At 45.9% G+C, this 17,389-nt stretch overlaps 1 protein-coding gene across 1 annotated transcript in view; it reads right to left on the bottom strand.

Annotated features, from left to right (window-relative positions):
- Window positions 1–456: 456 nt before the first annotated feature.
- Window positions 457–17,389, bottom strand: part of LOC138581825 (retinol dehydrogenase 16-like) — a 187,691-nt gene continuing 170,758 nt past the window's right edge. Inside the window, exon 5 of the mRNA XM_069652825.1 lies at window positions 457–875. Coding sequence (XP_069508926.1) covers window positions 655–875 — 221 coding nt within the window. The 3' untranslated portion in view covers window positions 457–654. The remainder of the gene's footprint in view (window positions 876–17,389) is intronic.

The raw sequence follows: 17,389 nt of genomic DNA, 5'->3' as shown, positions 1-17,389 counted from the left end.
TTTTAGACCATCTCCTCAAACCCTTATTTCTCTTCACTATTCTATTACTATCTATGTACTATTTGTGTCATTTCTGCCTCATAAGATTTCAGGCACCTCAACCGCGCTCAGCTTTCTCTCAAACTCCAAACTGACCAACGCCAACAAAAAGTCTCCTTTCCTGTGAGCAGCAGGAAAGAGGGCAGAGGTTCCCAAGTGACAAGTTATTGCCAGCAATGGAGTTCTAAGTCCCACATGGGATCTGAGGAGGGAGGGATTGCAGAATACTCGGCTCTGCGTCTTGCCTTAAAATGTAGTGATATCTCAGTGTGGGTGGTGTCAGGGAATCTTCTCTTTGCTGATAGGCTAGTCCGTCATTGTGTTGAGTCTGCCAAACTGCACCTCTCCCAAACCAAAGCGGGGCAACTTTTTCTCATTATTCTGAAGAAAGAAAAGAGTGAAGACAGGACGCAGGGCGGGAAGGTGCTCATCTTTTATTGTTAAATGTTCTGACTTTATACACACGATCGAATTTCGACAAAGAAAAGAAATCCTGTGAAGAAATCGGAGATGATTATTTATTCAGCAAAAGTCTGATGGTAGAGTAGGAAATGAGAACCTTGACCTTTGACTCTTGATGCTTGAAATCTGCATTGCCCGTGTTTTGAGGCCACACTAGGCGCTCTGAGCAGGGATTGGCATTGACCTGGTCATGACGTAGTCTGCCAGCACAGTGGGCATGTAGGAAAGAGGAATGAAGATGAACTTGGCGTCCCAGCCAGCAGAGTAGCGGGTTCGAGGATACTGGGCAGTCAGGGCGTGCTCTATGCTGTCTGCCACTGGGGACAGGTCAGAACTGCACATCCGCAGGAAGGTGGACTCCTCGTGTTTTAGGTCTGGGCACAGAGAAGAAACAACAAAGAAGACATTGCCTTTAGCAACTCATTGGCACTGTTCTATCGCAGCCTGTACCCCTCCTGCTGGGTGCACCCCCAGTCTGGTGCATATGGATCACACAGCACTAAAACTACATACACTCAATCCAGTGCAGTTACAGCTCACAACACTAGTACGTGCTCGCAGATTTCACACACGTGTGTTTAACGTCAATTCTGAATACCCTCCGCAGACTGCAGCGGGCCAGTCTGTACCACCCATGCCTTTTACACTCCAAGAGGCTGTTCATAGTGCAAACCTCTAAAATCACACTAGGATCCACCAAACTTTTCAGAAGAGCTTCATTGCAAGATTGGCGGTGTGGGGAAAAAGTGGCAGTAATTCTGTTAACGCCACTTTTCCCCTCGTTGCCAAGCTACAAGTTTGGTGGTGGAGTGGTCGGATTTAACTTCAGCGCCGAGCTGCAGGTAATTTTGGCACCCCACCACCATAACATTAATACCAGCAATTCCCCCGAGTCCTATGGACTCCATGGAACAGGGAGTTACATAGATGCGCCAGCACTTGTAATCTGCCGGTAATTCTGGCAGATCAAGTGCTGGCAACAGTAATACCGTTTGGTGGTATCCGGACGGATTTATCGGCGGGATACCACTAACTAATAATAAGGAGTGCCACTCAACCAACACACTCTATTATTGTGCATGGGCTTACTTCTCTCTCTCTCTCTCTCTCACTTAGGTAGGACTCAGGAATGTAGCTCTTGCCAGTCGCCAGTCTGTGGAGTGGAAAGCTATGTTGACACCACACACTAATGTGGCGTGTCCCACTCACCCCACATTACATCCAGGTGTAACATGCTACGTTATGTTCGTGAATATTAACATGTAACATAACTCGAGCATGCATAATTAGACTAACATGCCAGTAATCACTACACTTTCAAACAAGTAAATTGAATATTTGAAAGGAGCCGCACATATTAGGCATTTCACTTCCAACTGCAGGGGCTTAGCTATTCATGGCATTGGGACTCAAGCCATTTTGGCGGCCTCTCTTGTGCTATAAAGAATGCACTCACGTTCAAAAAGATCCCCCGGGTGCACTGTGCTTGTGTTCAGTAAACGATTCTTGCCAAAGGCTCTTGGCAAAATGGCCGCGCTTGCTTCATGCCTAGCACTGTGCTGCAATAGATCGAGGCGTGAATTGAATCAATAACGTGTGCTACACTCGTGACTAGATCGCAATAAGCGATATTACACGCATTGAAAATGACACTTTATCAAAGTGATTTTGGAAAGTTGGCCAACCTGTGCACCTCTTGCCTCGCACACAGCGTTCTGAGGTCATCCACTAACCCCACTGCTCACCTTTTTGGGGGTTACCACTTACATTGCACATTATTCATGCGTAAATGTGTACAAATGAATTCTTTTTAATGCATTGGGTGTGCTTCCTTAATAACTGAATGGAACGTGGTTGGTGTTCATGAACTACTGAGGTGTGATGCGATATTTAATGTGTAAAATATTTTGTAAATAAAAAAAGAGAAAAGGGGAATTAAAACAAAAATGTGATAAATAAAACAATATTGAATCAATGTTATTTGGTCCGGTTTTTATAGATTGGGATCCGCAACACAGTGGATTAAGTGCTCTTACTCTAGAAAGTCTAGGTTATATCTGTTGAAGTAAATATGCAGTTCATTTCCCTAAAAGACTTGTGAGGGTTCCTGTCCCCTCAATGCCAGTGGAATCCCCAAACTGGCAGGTTGGAGGCTGCTGCTGTTTGAGCCGGCACAGGGGTAGTACAATCAGTTGGGGCCTGTGACGATACCAGTGGCGGCTCGTTATTGAGGGCATTAGGGGCGGAGCACCTCCTCTCAATAACGCCCACCACTGTATTTGCTGGCTACATGCAGTACATGCCAGCAGCCGCCGTGAGGATTCAATTGAATTTGAAATGAATCCTCACACTGGCTGCTGGCCTGTACTGCAGGCAGTCAAGTCCTGCGATTGTTTTCTGATGGGGCATTTCGGAGCAGCACTCCAGCCAGCTCCGCTGTGTTCATTGGCAGTCATGGCCCGCCCTCTATCCATGCTTATCATTAGCTGGGGTGCGGTCAGGAGCTGCTGATCCCACCCCAGCATGTGAGAGGTAATGATAGAGGGCGGGGCCACACCACTAGGCAGCAGCACGATTCTGGATCATTCTTCTAAGAATGATCCAGAATCGTGTAGAAGTCCGACGCCTGGAGCTGAGCCAGGCTGTGACTCGTCGTGCTGCTGCAGGTACAATTTTCGTCTTCCTCCAGGCCCAAGATATTTGGGTGCCCAGGACCCAGGGGAGACCATATAACTTGGAGAGAGGGAATTTCCTCCTGGCATGTGCCAGATTTTCATTTTTGTTTTCTCCTGCTCCGCTGGCCTGGGGAGCAGGAGGAAACTAACAAGAAAATCATGCCAATTAAGAATTCATCTTGCATGATTTTCATTTTGGTTTAACGAAGCAAGCAACATGCAAAGTCACACGAATGGAGATCTTATTTTCCAAAGGAGTTCCTGAAATGTGTTTCTAAGGGTATGTGGGAGTCTACAATGTTTGGAAACTGTTAGACAGTGCCTCTCATCTTCATTGTTCGAGTGTTATTTACAGTGCATCGTAGTCTTTTACAATGGTATTGAAATTGTCCATCTCAGGTGACATCCGCGCCACATCTCGCTTGGAGTGTACAATATGGGGAGTAGAGCCAGGGCTCACCAAAGTGGTGCGCCACTCTCCTCCATGCCCACCACGTAGAATGTGTTCCGTGTATTTCTGCCCGACGAAAGGAGTTTAGTGTAGTGGGGTGCACAATTGCACTCTCCGCAGCTACATATGGGAACTCAGGCAAAGGGATGAGCCCCCAGGTGGTGAAATGTGCCTCCGCGATCAAAGAATGTAACCCGGGGTCTGTCATCGGCCATGTGAGATGATCACAGGATAGTCAAGAACGTTGCATTGCCAATAGTATTTACACATCAGTTTCGTAATATGTTCCCAAAATGTTCTATGTCGAATAATCAGGGTGTTCATAAAAATATATAGCATTTTGGGAAGATCAATCATCTTGGCCAGCGCACTACGGGCCAGCAGAGAGTGAGGCATGAAATCACACTGTTCCACCGTTCCTCGAAGGGTCTCAAGGTTAGGCTTATAATCCTCATGATAAACTGTTTTCTTATCGAGTATCATTGTGGCTTTCATTTTCACATCCTGAATGGTAAACTATAAATCCCAGAATGCAAGATAATGCCAACCCGAAAAATCTAGTTAACCCCTCTGTACTTTCTTTGATTTAATACATGTATTAAAAGAAGTTTTGTAATAAACACAGATGGATATGCAGATCCTTTGTCACAAACTTCCAGCTCGTTGTTATTCATGATGTTGAAAATATATGATTACTGACTTACTTAAAGGAACTTGATTTTTTTGCATGTTAGGCTAGTAGACATCACGGATACAAACACATCTTTAAATGGGAACTTTGTGGTGCTCACTTTAACTATCACACATTTGCAAGGTAACTGGTGCTTTGCGAGCTCTTACGCATATGAAAGGCTCTGCTAATGATGAAAAAAATGTGTTTGCAACTTGAGCACCTTGACGACCTGGGGAGCCACAGACTGTGTGCTAGTGTTTCTGCCTAGCTAGGACTGCTAGGCAAACACACACACAATTGAAGGAAACTGACAGGGAAGGGCTGAAGGAAAGGGGCCCCAGCCAAATGAATGGGGACAAAATGGGGTGCCTTGAAAGTTGAGGGGACAAACACCCCTACACCCATGGCAACAGTAAAGGTTTTTCTGGACATTGTGTCACCGAAATGGCTATGGATGCATTTTGGATCTGGATTTATGTTTTAACAGAGCAGCAGAGTATTACATCCCCCTCTGGCGCAGTACAACATCACCATGAAAAAGTAGAAATGATAGGCCCTCACTCAGAAAAGTCCACAGCAACCAGCCTTGGATTTACCAGAAGATGGCTCTCTCTGGAGTCTCCCATGACTACACGGGAATTCTGGCTGACCGATTAATTGTCTATTGAAGAGTGTCAGGCTCTGCCGCCCTTTGGTCCTGTGCTCACCCTATGACGCGTTCCTTATGCCCCTGTGCTTTCTCTTCTTCCTACCCTCTTAGCACTATCTGCTTCCCTTCCACCGAGTCCCCATTTCTTATGCTCTGGCACCCTCCCTGTTCCACTCTCTGTTTGCACATCTGACTTCTCTCCCCTTTCCTTATGCCTCTGCCTGCTCCTTTCTCCCCTATCTCCACGCACACACAACACACACCACGCAGTGCGACTTGGGAAACTGGCAGGGCTTGAATGTCCGGCCTCAGCCGATTATATATTTGGGTTGGGAGAAAGAAAAAGCATCAAAGATGCATTTCTTGAGCCTTTGAACTAAATGTGCACTCTGTAAAAGGCGAACGGACAAGTCGCACAGCGTACTCGTAGCAATGATTTATATTACACTTCCATCTCTGTAAGTCAGCAAGTTGTGTGACCTGTTTTCCCTGTTTCATGGGGTGTCACACTTGCCAACAAAAGCTAAACAGTCTTTTTGAGTGCAGACAACACTCAAAAAGACTGTTTAGCTGTGCAGAAGTGATTCCAGGGAAAGAGACCTTTGCAGAGGATGCATCAGTCTTCCAAGCTGTGTTAAAGGCATTGCTTTGTAAACAGTTTAGTTCACATTTTTGGTGGACTTTCTTATATGGCTGGAGCCCATGGGGACACACAAGAGTGCTGTACTCGGGCAGCACCCAGCCTTCAGCATTTTCCTTCCTTTTGTTTTTGTTCCCTGGAATCGTAATGAAACAGATTGAAAATGAAACAAATGAAAATGCTGGCGTGTGACCGTGGGCTCCAGGAGGGAGCCATCATCCGACAGCTCACTGGCCCTTGTGCTGTGCAGCGGTTGTGAGCAGCCAGGGCTCATGAGCCAGGAAGAGGGCGTTCATCCATTTGGTTGCTGCTTCTGCGTGTGGCATTTCCCTGCACTTCTGAGATAGGTCTGTGCAGGGGTGCACATTTCAGATTGGGGGATCTAACTCTTCAAATGTTAGAATATGGGTTAACTTCGAAGACTCTGGGGGGCAAACCTTCTTGTGTGGGGCATCTAACTTCTTGTACACATTGGGCCTCATTACGTCTGTAGCAGTAAGGCAACAACGGCGCAGGTAGTGCTACCGGTGCCGTTATTACCATGCCACCACATTACGAGTTCTGCTTGCGGGTGCCGCTCTGCACGCCTAGTCAGGATGGTAGCAACGGTACCATTATGAACGATACCGCTGCTACCATCTTCGCCATTCCCATTGATCCCTATGGGGGCTCAAATGGGAATGGGGACGTACCGGCTCCGGGTCCCGCGCAATGGGAATTACCGGGCCCGCAAAGGTCAGAATGGCCCGGTTATTCCCCTTTCGCGGGACCCAGTGCCGGACCCGAGTTTGGGGTGGCCATGCCCTTACATGGCTACCTCCAACCTCGTAATGAGGCCCATTCTGTAATGAAACCATTCTGGTGCAACTTCAATGTTACAAGCGGGTACAACTCATCCTCACAGTAGTCCTTAAGTGTCTGGTTGTAGACCTGAAGGATTTAACCGTTAAATATCTATCTCCTTCATGTCTGAAACCAGACCCTTAAGGACTGCTCTGAGGATGAGCTGTACCCCCTATACACTTCCAATCACCCCACTGACATGCAAGTGCTAACACCTCTTTACAATTTCAATTGCCTATAAATTATGCATACGATCCCTGTAAGAATCCAAATCGCGGCCGCAAGGAGAACGTAGCTCCGTGAATTAAGAATGTTCAAGGGATTAACCCGGGATTGATGCACCATTAAGCATTAAACCACCATCCATTTGCAAGAAGCAAGTTTATACATTTTTGGGCTTATATCCGGTTTTGAAAAGTACCTAGGCCGAAACACGTGTAAACCAAAGGGCAAAAAAAATGAATGGCACCGTCTGAGCAGTGTCATTTGAATCAAAAGTGGTAAGTAACCTCTGGTTGTCACCAGAGCACACTCATGAGCTGGCAGAAGCAGTTTGCCCCATCAATACGGCAAGGCCTTTCAGATAGGAATTGGAAAGTACTGCCTAAGGTCCTGCGGGCTGTTACTGGTGCACCTGCGGACTCACCATTATAGTGCCCAATAGATAGGCTCAACATGCTGTGTGTGTGTCAAGCAGACTAGCAGATGCAGGAATGAGTAGAGCTCCGCCAATCCTGGCGAGTGCGCATCAATGCAATGGCACAAGCTTAAAAAAAATAAGCATGAGGATCCGCCTCATCAAGGATCGATCTGCAGAGCACAGCTGACCCAGAGAAACCAGTCTGGCCCACATGAAATAATAAAACACTTGCCAACGGCCAGTCCCCAAAGGAAAATAGTAACACACACGTGCCCCTCATTGAAAAAAGACCCGGCCACAGGATGGCAAAAGACAAATATAAAAGTAGGGAGACAGCCAGTAGGTGTGTGGGCATTTGGTGTAGCACAGCAATGAAGACGAGGTGCAGAAAGAGTTGGAGTTACATGAGGAGATAAAGAAGCAGCAGGAACAGAGAAATCAGGAGAGGTTGGAAGAGGGGAACATCCACCAGGAGGGAGAGAAAACTCAGGAGAGGTTGGATGAAGTGAATATCCACGGAGGAGGATCAGAGAAATCAGGAACGGTTGGAGGAAGTGAATATCCAGGAGGAGGATGGGAGAAATGAGGAGAGGCTGGAGGAGGTGAATATCCAGGAGGGGGATGGGAGAAATGAGGAGAGGTTGGAGGAAGTAAATATCCAGGAAGAAGAAAGAAATCAGGAGAGGTTGGAGGAGGGGAATATCCTCCAGGAGAGGGAGAGAAATCAGGAGAGGTTGGAGGAGGGGAACATCCACCAGAAGGGGGAGAGAAATCAGGAGAGGTTGGAGGAGGGGAACATCCACCAGGAGGGGGAGAGAAATTAGGAGAGGTTGGAGAAGGAATATCCAGGAGGAGGATGGGAGGAATCAGCAGAGGTTGGACAAGGTGAATAAGTGAGGAAACAGAGGAAACGGTAGACCATCTGGAGAGGAAAGCAGAGAACTTGGAAAGATGAAGGAACAGTAGTTGAGGGAGTTGAAAAGAAGAAGTAAGTATAAGAGATCCAAAGAGCAAGACAACACTAGGCTATCAGTTGTCATGGAAATGCGGGGGAGAAAGCAGCACATGACAAAGCATCAAGGAGGTGACACACCAAGCAGCATGAGGGTGAGCGGCGAGATACATCGACAGGCCCGTAGGCATGAGTGAGCATTGACCCTGTGTGGAGGGATGCAAGACAGGGGTGAGTGGCTGTAAGTTCAGAATCCGGAGACAGCGACATGAGCAAGAACCCACCCAGCCAAGAAGAGACGCTCCTGAACTACCTCACCTTTGAGAGACGCTGTGGAACTTGCTCCATCAGAGCCTAGCGCTTCAACTAGAATACTTGCAATAGCTGGGCAACACTTTCGAATCTGGGTCGAATGGGAGAGTCTACTAAGATACCAGGACATCACTCGTTAGACCAATTCTGTGCCTGTAACTATGAAAGGCACTTGGAATAGACCCAGTCAGAGACCTTTTGAGCCTGAGAAATCACCTAGTGGAAAAGGAGCACAAACGGATTTGTAAACTTGCCTTGCATCTTGGAATCACTCTATGTAGAGTAAATTAATGACAAAGCAGCTCCGGGAAATGACCCATGAGACACTATTGGCAGTGAGAACGTTTACCAAGGGTCCTGCAGAGCCTCACAACAATGTGACATGGAAACTATGAATTACCCAGGAAGGGAATCCCGGAAGAGATTTAAGGTGTCATCCTGCAAAGAGCATGTTTTGTAAAACACAGACAGGCAAAAGGGGAGCACCAACAGGGAGATAAATATTTTGGGATATTCTAGATGGTTTTGCGACTCTGCCTTTGATAGAAGTTCCTTTCCAACTTTCCATTTTATTCCCATCCAAACACCTGTGAAACCTGAATAGAGACCCCTCTTTGAAACTCCATTCTTGTGCGTGGTGGTGTTTTCCCAAGTCTTTGTGACAGAGCTTACACATCAACTCCTACCCTGACTGAAGGTAAATGCCCTCCAGGGCATTCGACATCAGCCAGGTCTTGAGTCATGCATTTTGTATCTCCTTGTGGCTCTCCACATGTTGACTGTTTGTCTGGGCGCAGAATCCCTGTTGTGGTGGGATCTACACACCCTGCACAGTGAACACGGTCATCTACACACTCAGCTTCTCTGTTGTGGCTGACCTGTTATCCACATGTCCCTGCACTCTATTCTCCAGGTGATTGGGCACTTGTTCTTAGCGCCTTGTGCATGGTGCTACTGCGAGTGACAACCTTCGATTTCCGTTAGGTTTCATGGTTATATTCATGGCTACTTTTATGTTGCTCATAGGGGTTGCTCAGGTGACATGCATATTTGTTGTTGTTGTCATTCCTATGATACGAATCTCATTGGGCATGGCTTCAATGACACTGCAGTGGTATCAAAAGCATTCTTCCTTGTGCTCTTCTAGTGATAGGGGGGTCTTTCCCTGAAGGATTCCCGATGGCCATTTTTTCTGTATTCTCCTTTTGTAGGAATGAAGTTGTGTATCAGCTGTGACGAATCACTGGATGTCGCCACTTCTCCCCGAGGGAGAGCCCTTTCCCATGGGGCCAAGGAGGTGAGGCCGCTACCTGATTGTCGCCTAGGGGTGGTATAATGCGGGAGGATCTCATGGGGAGGGACCCCCCCGCCCCATAGGGAGAAGGATGGCCATTTAGGGTACAGCCCTTACAAGAACATCACATTCCCACACACTCTAGCCTCTCCTTCTTCTACTAACCTTTTAGTAGACAGTAGACCTATGTACTGTTATAAAGCAGACTACTTCCAGGTTCTGGAAAGTACAGGGATGAAGAAGAACATCAGTAACATAGGTAATCCAAGTACTGGGAGGAGTTGGCCCCACGAAGCAATGAAGATGAAACATGTGAAAGAGATGAAGGACTTATACAATGGACCCAGACAATGGAATAAGTACTGTTTTGGGCAGCCACAGAGAATGGCAGGTGTACTGCAGACCGAAAGCGGGAGATACAAACCTGCGTCGCTGATCCAGAGAGGGAGAATTCCAAGGACACTAGAAATCCCCCGTGTCTGATGATCGGGAAGCCTGCAGGAGCAGACCGGTGCCCAGCAGCATCAAGAAGAGGAGGAAGGAAAGCAGAAGTCAGCCGAGAACGCTGCTGCACAGCCGAAGGGAAGGCAAGATTCAAGAGAAGCCAAACCGCATGACTGCCATCCCAGGAAGCCCAGGTGATGTGTTGAAGCCCTCAACAAGATAAAAGGTGGCACGGGAAACCCGGAGGGGTTGAGGGGTGGCTTTTCCAGAGGGCACATGCAATTGTGCCTAGGCCCCTTTGCAACCATAATGCTTGGGTGGCAGGAAGCCTATAAACCTTCTACTCCTAATTTCCAGAGGGAAACAAAGCCTGTTTATCACCAGGGAAGGTTTGAGGACCGCAGATACCCTAAAAAGAACTTGAAAGGGAGAGTTCCTCACAAAGGTGGCAGGGATAAACCCACTAAGAGAGAAACCAGGGTTGGGACCCCAAACCAAGAGAGACATACAAGTAATCTTCCTCGCGGCAGTACTTAGCAGGGAAGTGAACCAAGAGGGCCAACCAAAGAAGAAGAAAAAACAGGGTCGGGGACCCAAACTAAGAGAGAGATACGAGTTATCTTCTTTGTCGCAGTACTTGTCAGGGAAGTAAACCAAGTGGGCCAAACCAAAGAAGAAGACTTAACTTTGGTTATTGGGGCAGTATTTTTCCTAGAAGCAGGGAGAGGGAGAATTCCCTCAGGGCTGACCTGTTCTGTGTCCCAGAGAGTATGGCTTCAGTCTTGGGGTCCATGAATTGGAGGTAACTGTTCTTCAATAAATTCTGTGATCTGGAGAGGCAATCCTGGAGATTACATCAATAGTCTCCGTGGAGTTTAATGTATACCTGTATGTCATCAGAGGCAACAGTAACGGTGATGGCTGTGGTGTGAAAGCAGAGATCTTCTTCAGGCAAACCGTGTGCTTGGGAAGGTTGCTGGGAAGTGATTGAGATCTCCAAATTAGAGATATGAGTAAAAATACATCTGCTGAGAGGGCATGATGGTAGATGAGGGTTCTAGAAGTCTTTTAACATAATTGATAGTCAGTGGGGTGGTTACCAACAGAGCTGATTCACTCAGACCAATGGCACACGTGCATCAGTGGAAGACTGGTCAAAGAGGCAGAAAAAGCCCAGTAAGTTCAGTGCAAGTAGTTAAGTAAACAGAGAAGGAAAGGATGTGGATCCAGTGATTGAGAGCAGAGGCCGTCAAGCTTGCCTTAATGTTAGGGCTGTCATCAGCGTGGGAAGGACTACAGCATGGTCCCAGGGAGGAGACTGTTGTGAAAGGAAAACACAATATTGGGGGCTGAAGGGTTCTATGTTCTTTCATCGACAGCTATTTTTTCGACTGGTTTTTTAACGAAAATGCTCACCAAAACAACCCATCGAAAAATTATATTTTTTATTTTTTGGGGGGTTCCCCCCACAAGCCTCCTCTCTCCCATTGATTTTTTTTACTATTCGCGACCCCCCCAACCTGTATATGCCCTTTCCCACCCCTCCCGCTATATTTTGAATGGGTTTTTTCTGCATAATATTTTTGTTAAAAACCTCATCGAAAAAATAGCCGCCAATCAAAGTACGGTATATGGGCTGAAGATGAGACAGAATCCCACTGACACCGACATGTTCAATCTGCAATACCTAGCTTCACGAGAAAAGTATCATCAGCATATGGAGATGGGTGGAGGCCTCTTGCTGGGTTCTTATAGCTAGGACTGAACCTCACTACTCATCCTTCTCCTCAATATCACTGCTTGGCTTCTACTCTTACAGACTGCAGCAGCATAGATTGTCCAGTAGCTCGATGGAATCATAACAGCAGTGGCACAACTCTGTCCCGTAGAGCCTGTGTGGATTCACAAAACTGATATGCACCAAGGTGGGAAGGGCCGGGGTAGTGGCATTAGACATACATCCTTGGTAATTTCAACCTTGGCTACAATGACCCCAATGACCTACCAGCCACCTCCGTTGCCAATGCACTAGCTGAGCACGGCTTCTTACAAATAAGTACTCAACCCACTCATATGAAAGAAAGGCTACTCGACTGGGTAGCCGCCCTCAACTGCAATATTAGCCTTAAGGACTCCTCACCACTTGTGTGGACTGATCATCATCTCTCTCTCTAGATATCAATATCAATAACCTAGAGCCTAAAAGGTCCCCCACTATACCATCATATCCGACTAGGAACAAATGCAACATTACAGCTGAAGCTTTAATACCTCTGGTAGTCCCCACACTCAATGCACTACTTGCCACAGCTGACCTGAATCTATTGGTCAACACCTACAAAAATTCCATGTCTAAAGCCATCGACATCATTGCCCCATTAAAACTGTGTAAAGGTAAACCTAGAGCACACCTGAACTCTTGGTACACCCCTGAACTCAAACTACTTCGGACGGAAAAAAGAAAACTTGAGACACTCTGGAAAACGGCACCCTCTACAGAAAATAAAAAAATCTAACTAATATCACTGCTCTATACAAAAATGAGATAATACACACCAAAAAAGAAACTTTCAACTCCAGAATAAACCAGGCAGGAACTAGCACTAGAGAATTATTCAACATTCTAAAGGAACTAGAAAACCCTAATCTACCTGTAGATACCTGAACTAAGGACAAACCTTGGTGCACCAGCATTCAGAATGCCCTCGCCAATAAAATCACAGGGCTGCCAACTAAAATAGAGGACAAACGCCAACAACTCACCTCCGGTAAATCTACCAGTCCAATCATGCCACCACCCGTATACATTAACTCAGGCTTCATATTCAACAAGGTAACCATACCTGAGGTACAAAAAGTTATAGCATCCCTGAAACCATCTAACTGTAAAGGGGACAGTTGTCCTGCTCAGACTATAAAAGACGCAGCTAGAGATCTATCCCCCTTTATTACCAAACTAATAAATTCTTCATTCACCAGCAACTCAGTCCCAAGCAACTTGAAACTATTGTGGGTTCTCCCCCTACTCAAAAAACAAACACTAGACCCATCTATACCGACCAATTAAAGACCAATCACCACTGTCCCGTTCCTACTGAAAATCCTAGATGGAGATGCTTACCTTCAAATTTACGAGTATCTAGAGACAAACCAACTATTAGGAATCCGTCAATCTGGCTTTAGACCCCAACATGGAACAGAAACTGCCCTTGTTGACCTCAAAAGTCAGATCGACGAACTTAAAGATAAAGGTAGAGTTGCCATCCTACTTCTTTTAGACTTTTCGGCAGCCTTTTACTAGGTTGACCATAGAATCCTATGCGACCACCTGTCATCGGCAGCACACTTCTCCTACTCTGCTGTCACGTGGATCCAATCCTTCCCCGCAAACAGAACTATGCGTGTCTTCTCACCCACAGCGCCGGCCGACCCGTATTGTATTGTATAATATATTTACAAAGCCCCTATTCGACAAACTGGACTGTCTGGGTGTCACCTACACCAACTATGCAGATGACACCCAAATACTCCTAACATTATCAGGTAACTACGACTATGATGTCGGCCGGATTAACAAAGTCTTCACCATCATTCAGGTATGGATGGCCACACATGGCCTCTGCCTGAATGAGAATAAGACCGAGCTACTCCTTGTCGGCTCACCCAACAACCTGTTGAAACTCAGCCCTAATTACAACAGCATCCTCATTGATGGAAACAATATACCTATTGCCAAAAGTGTAAAAGCCCTTGGTTTCTACCTTGATGCCAACACCAACCTTTCCAAACAAATAAATATGACTGCCTCAGCCACTGCCTACACTGGCAAGCTGATCATGGCCTGCAGACCCTTACTGTCCTCCAACAGCTGCCATATATTGGCCAGGGCACTCATACAGTCCAAATTGGACTACTGCAATGGCCTGTACTTAGACACCAACAACTCCATAATCAACAAATTGCAGGTTCTGCAAAACAATGCACTACGGGCTGCATTAAACATACCCAGGAGAGAGCACATTTCTACCACTAGAAAATTGTGCAAATGGCTTTCCATACAAGAGAAAATTGACTTAAAAACCATATGCCTCACCTACAAAGCCCTGAACCACTAAGCACCACCATATCTCACTAACAAATGTACCCTGAAATCGTCTGCCAGAATCACCAGATCCACCAACACATCATGCCTGTTGGTGCCCAGGTACATCCTACAAATAGCTGGCGGAACCAGCTTCCCGGTTCTAGCTTCCCAACTATGGAATACACTCCCACAGGACTTCAAATCCATCCCAACCTTTCGATCATTCAGAAGTCACATCATCACATGGCTACTGAACAAAAACGAACACTTCCATACCTTACTCTCGACATCAACTTGTACCTTACCCCCCCAAAGCACACATTGTTTCCTGCCACTGCTTTTGAATGCATTATTTGTACTATACCTGTATATAATGCATAAACTGCCTAAACTGTATAAACTGCCTAAACTGTATCTTGTAACCCTTAAGCGCCCAGATACCCCTGGGTCAGACGCAATATATAAATAAAATAAACAAACAAACAAAGTCTTGGTGGCTGCTTAGTGCAGCTCCCACTTTAATCTAGGCAAACAACCAATTTCAAGTGACTTCAACCAAAAGACTATTTGGCTATTGAATTGAATAAGGCTGATAGATTCATGTGACTGTCAAAATGGATTTGAATGTTTTTGGATGTGATGATCTAAGATGTGCTTATTGCTGTTGAAGATGTGTGGTGTAGCAGGGAAGGGGGGAAACAACTTGGTGGTCCTATGAAAACACAAAAAAAAGAAATTCTGTCACCGGGAGATGGGTGGTGGAGAAAGGGAAGATGGGAATGCAGACTGGAGCTGTGAGAATGTTCACAGGTAGAGGGATGAATATGGGTTTACAGGTGCACCATGACAAGAAGGAGGTGTAGTTAGTGCTTCAGTTCAGCTCTTTTAAACATTAAATCCAGAAAAAAACAAAATACTTTAAGAATTTCATAGATTGCGGTGTTTAAATTATGACTTCCAGCGGTGAAGCCTCAGAACTCTCTTTCACGATGGTCATGGCGTTTCTCGCAGTCCCTCGGTCTACTTCCTCTGGCCAGGCTGGGACTTTCATAAATAACAAATATGACTGCCGTATCTTTATCTAACAGACTTCCTTTGCTTTGTCATGTGTCATATACTCCCAACATGTTAAGCGTGGAGGTATTTCAAATTCCAAAACATAGAATGACTCCCTAATTTTTAAGCTTGGAATATAATGGCTTCCACTCCAAAAAAGTGACGGACATGCCATGTGTGGTCCTCCAATTAGGAGATGAACCAGGAAAGTGCCATGTCTAGGATGCCAATGGTGGACATGTTTTCTAGCTTGGGGTTGCGGTCAAGTGTATTGAAGGAATAGTAGCATTCATACGAAACATGCTTGACTGAGCTGTGAGCATTCAAGTTCAAGGCAGAAAATTCTATCTCCCAGAACTGTATACAGTAAAAGCTGAACTTGAAGGAGATGAAGAGGTTCTTGGTGGGAGCAATTGATAAACTTGATTGAAGACTAGACTTTAAAGGATTGTGAGGTCGAAGAGTCTGAGACCCAGTTGGAAAGGTGTACGGGGAATCAGTTATATGGGAGATGAGGAAATGAGTGGTGTTAGGAAAGGGGTTGGGGAAGAGATGAAGCGAATCATGAATATCGAATCACTCGTCCAAAGTAATCAATGCATCTTTGCTGTCTCGAGGAACAGCGGACAGGTCGTTCCAAAAGCTTGTGGAGATAATACAAGAACCTATCACCCTGAGCTCCAACTCCACCAGGCCTGTAAACTTCGTTTTGAATGCTTTAACTTTATGAGAACATTATTTATGTATTTATTTTCGTATGGCCTCCTTGAAATTAAAAAGAAGACAACAAATTGGGCCAACGGGGTATATCCCACTTCGCTCCATCCCAATGTTGCTACACATTTGAGTTATAACAATAACCAGTGCAACAGTGAAGTGGAGCCAGTGGACGTCTCACTGGCACCTCATTCTTCTACACACAGCACCTTCAATCATGAAGACTTTCGTATGATCGCGGGTTCATCATAGCCGCTGCCACGGAAATCAAACCAGAGTACGAAATCAAAGCACTGAAATAGAGCCGGGGGAAAGAGACCAAAAATTAAATGAACAACCAGCGGCAAATATAATAAATCCTCAAAGACATTAGAGGGTTCTAAAAAGTCAAATGAGGAAGGAACAAGAAACGGGTCAACCTGCCGCAGTGCGATGAATCCTCAAAGACATTAGAGGGTGCTAAAAAGCCAAATGAGGAAGAATCAGGAAACAGGAAACCTGCCGGAGTGCGATGAATCCTCAAAGACATTAGAGGGTGCTAAAAAGCCAAATGAGGAAGGAACAAGAAACGGGGCAACCTGTCGGAGTGCAATGAATCCTCAAAGACATTAGAGGGTGCTAAAAAGCCAAATGAGGAAGGAACAAGAAATGGGGCAACCTGCCGGAGTGGAGACCCATGAACTTAGTGTCATTTGAACGGATGATGAGCCTATTAGGACCAAAAAAGTGTGAGCTTGAATGGGAAAAATAAGAAAAACGAAAAAAAGTCTGAACCGATAAACAGCAAAAAATCTAAATTGCATAACGGACTACTTTGAGAATGGGAACAATGATCAAACCCCTGATGATGTAGGCTCAACTGAAAAGATTGAGCCTAATGGACCGGAGTGCACAAAACGGACATTTCAGACTTCTGTCAGTCTCAAGCAAGGGACTATTCAGCCTTGGTACCTGAGCTTGTTTGCTTAGGGACCAGCCTGACGCTGGTCTCCTCTAAGGTAACCTCTGGAGGTCATTCTACAGGCGCTGGTACAAAGGAGAGTTGCAAATGGGCCTTAAGCCACAAGAAAGTGGTTGGGAAAAGACTATAAAGCCAGGTCGCACTGAAGACCTTGCCAACAGCATAACTGTACTGTTGAAACTGGGCTTTAAACGTAGACTCTTCGAATTTGGATATTATCCTTAGTAGGTCAAATATTCTATCGCTGGTTCATGAACTACCGCGCCTGAGGAACATGGTATCTACTGATTTGACTCAAGTCGATTGAATAGAAGATCAAACAACTGACATTGCGCACATGCACTTAAAATCCGAAATAATTTCATCAATGCTACTTGAAGAAGAAGCCAGTGTTTTGACACTGGGATATGAACTTCTCCTACCGAGGGAAAGAGAACTGGAACCTGTACAACCAAAGCAAGTGCCAGGGTATAGGCACAATCCCCTGCCGGTGCAAT

The sequence above is a fragment of the Ambystoma mexicanum genome, chromosome 3q, assembly GCF_040938575.1.
Source record: "Ambystoma mexicanum isolate Mex_15411 chromosome 3q, UKY_AmexF1_1, whole genome shotgun sequence".
In the NCBI taxonomy this organism is placed as follows: domain Eukaryota; kingdom Metazoa; phylum Chordata; class Amphibia; order Caudata; family Ambystomatidae; genus Ambystoma; species Ambystoma mexicanum.
This window is presented reverse-complemented; position numbering and strand designations above follow the sequence as displayed.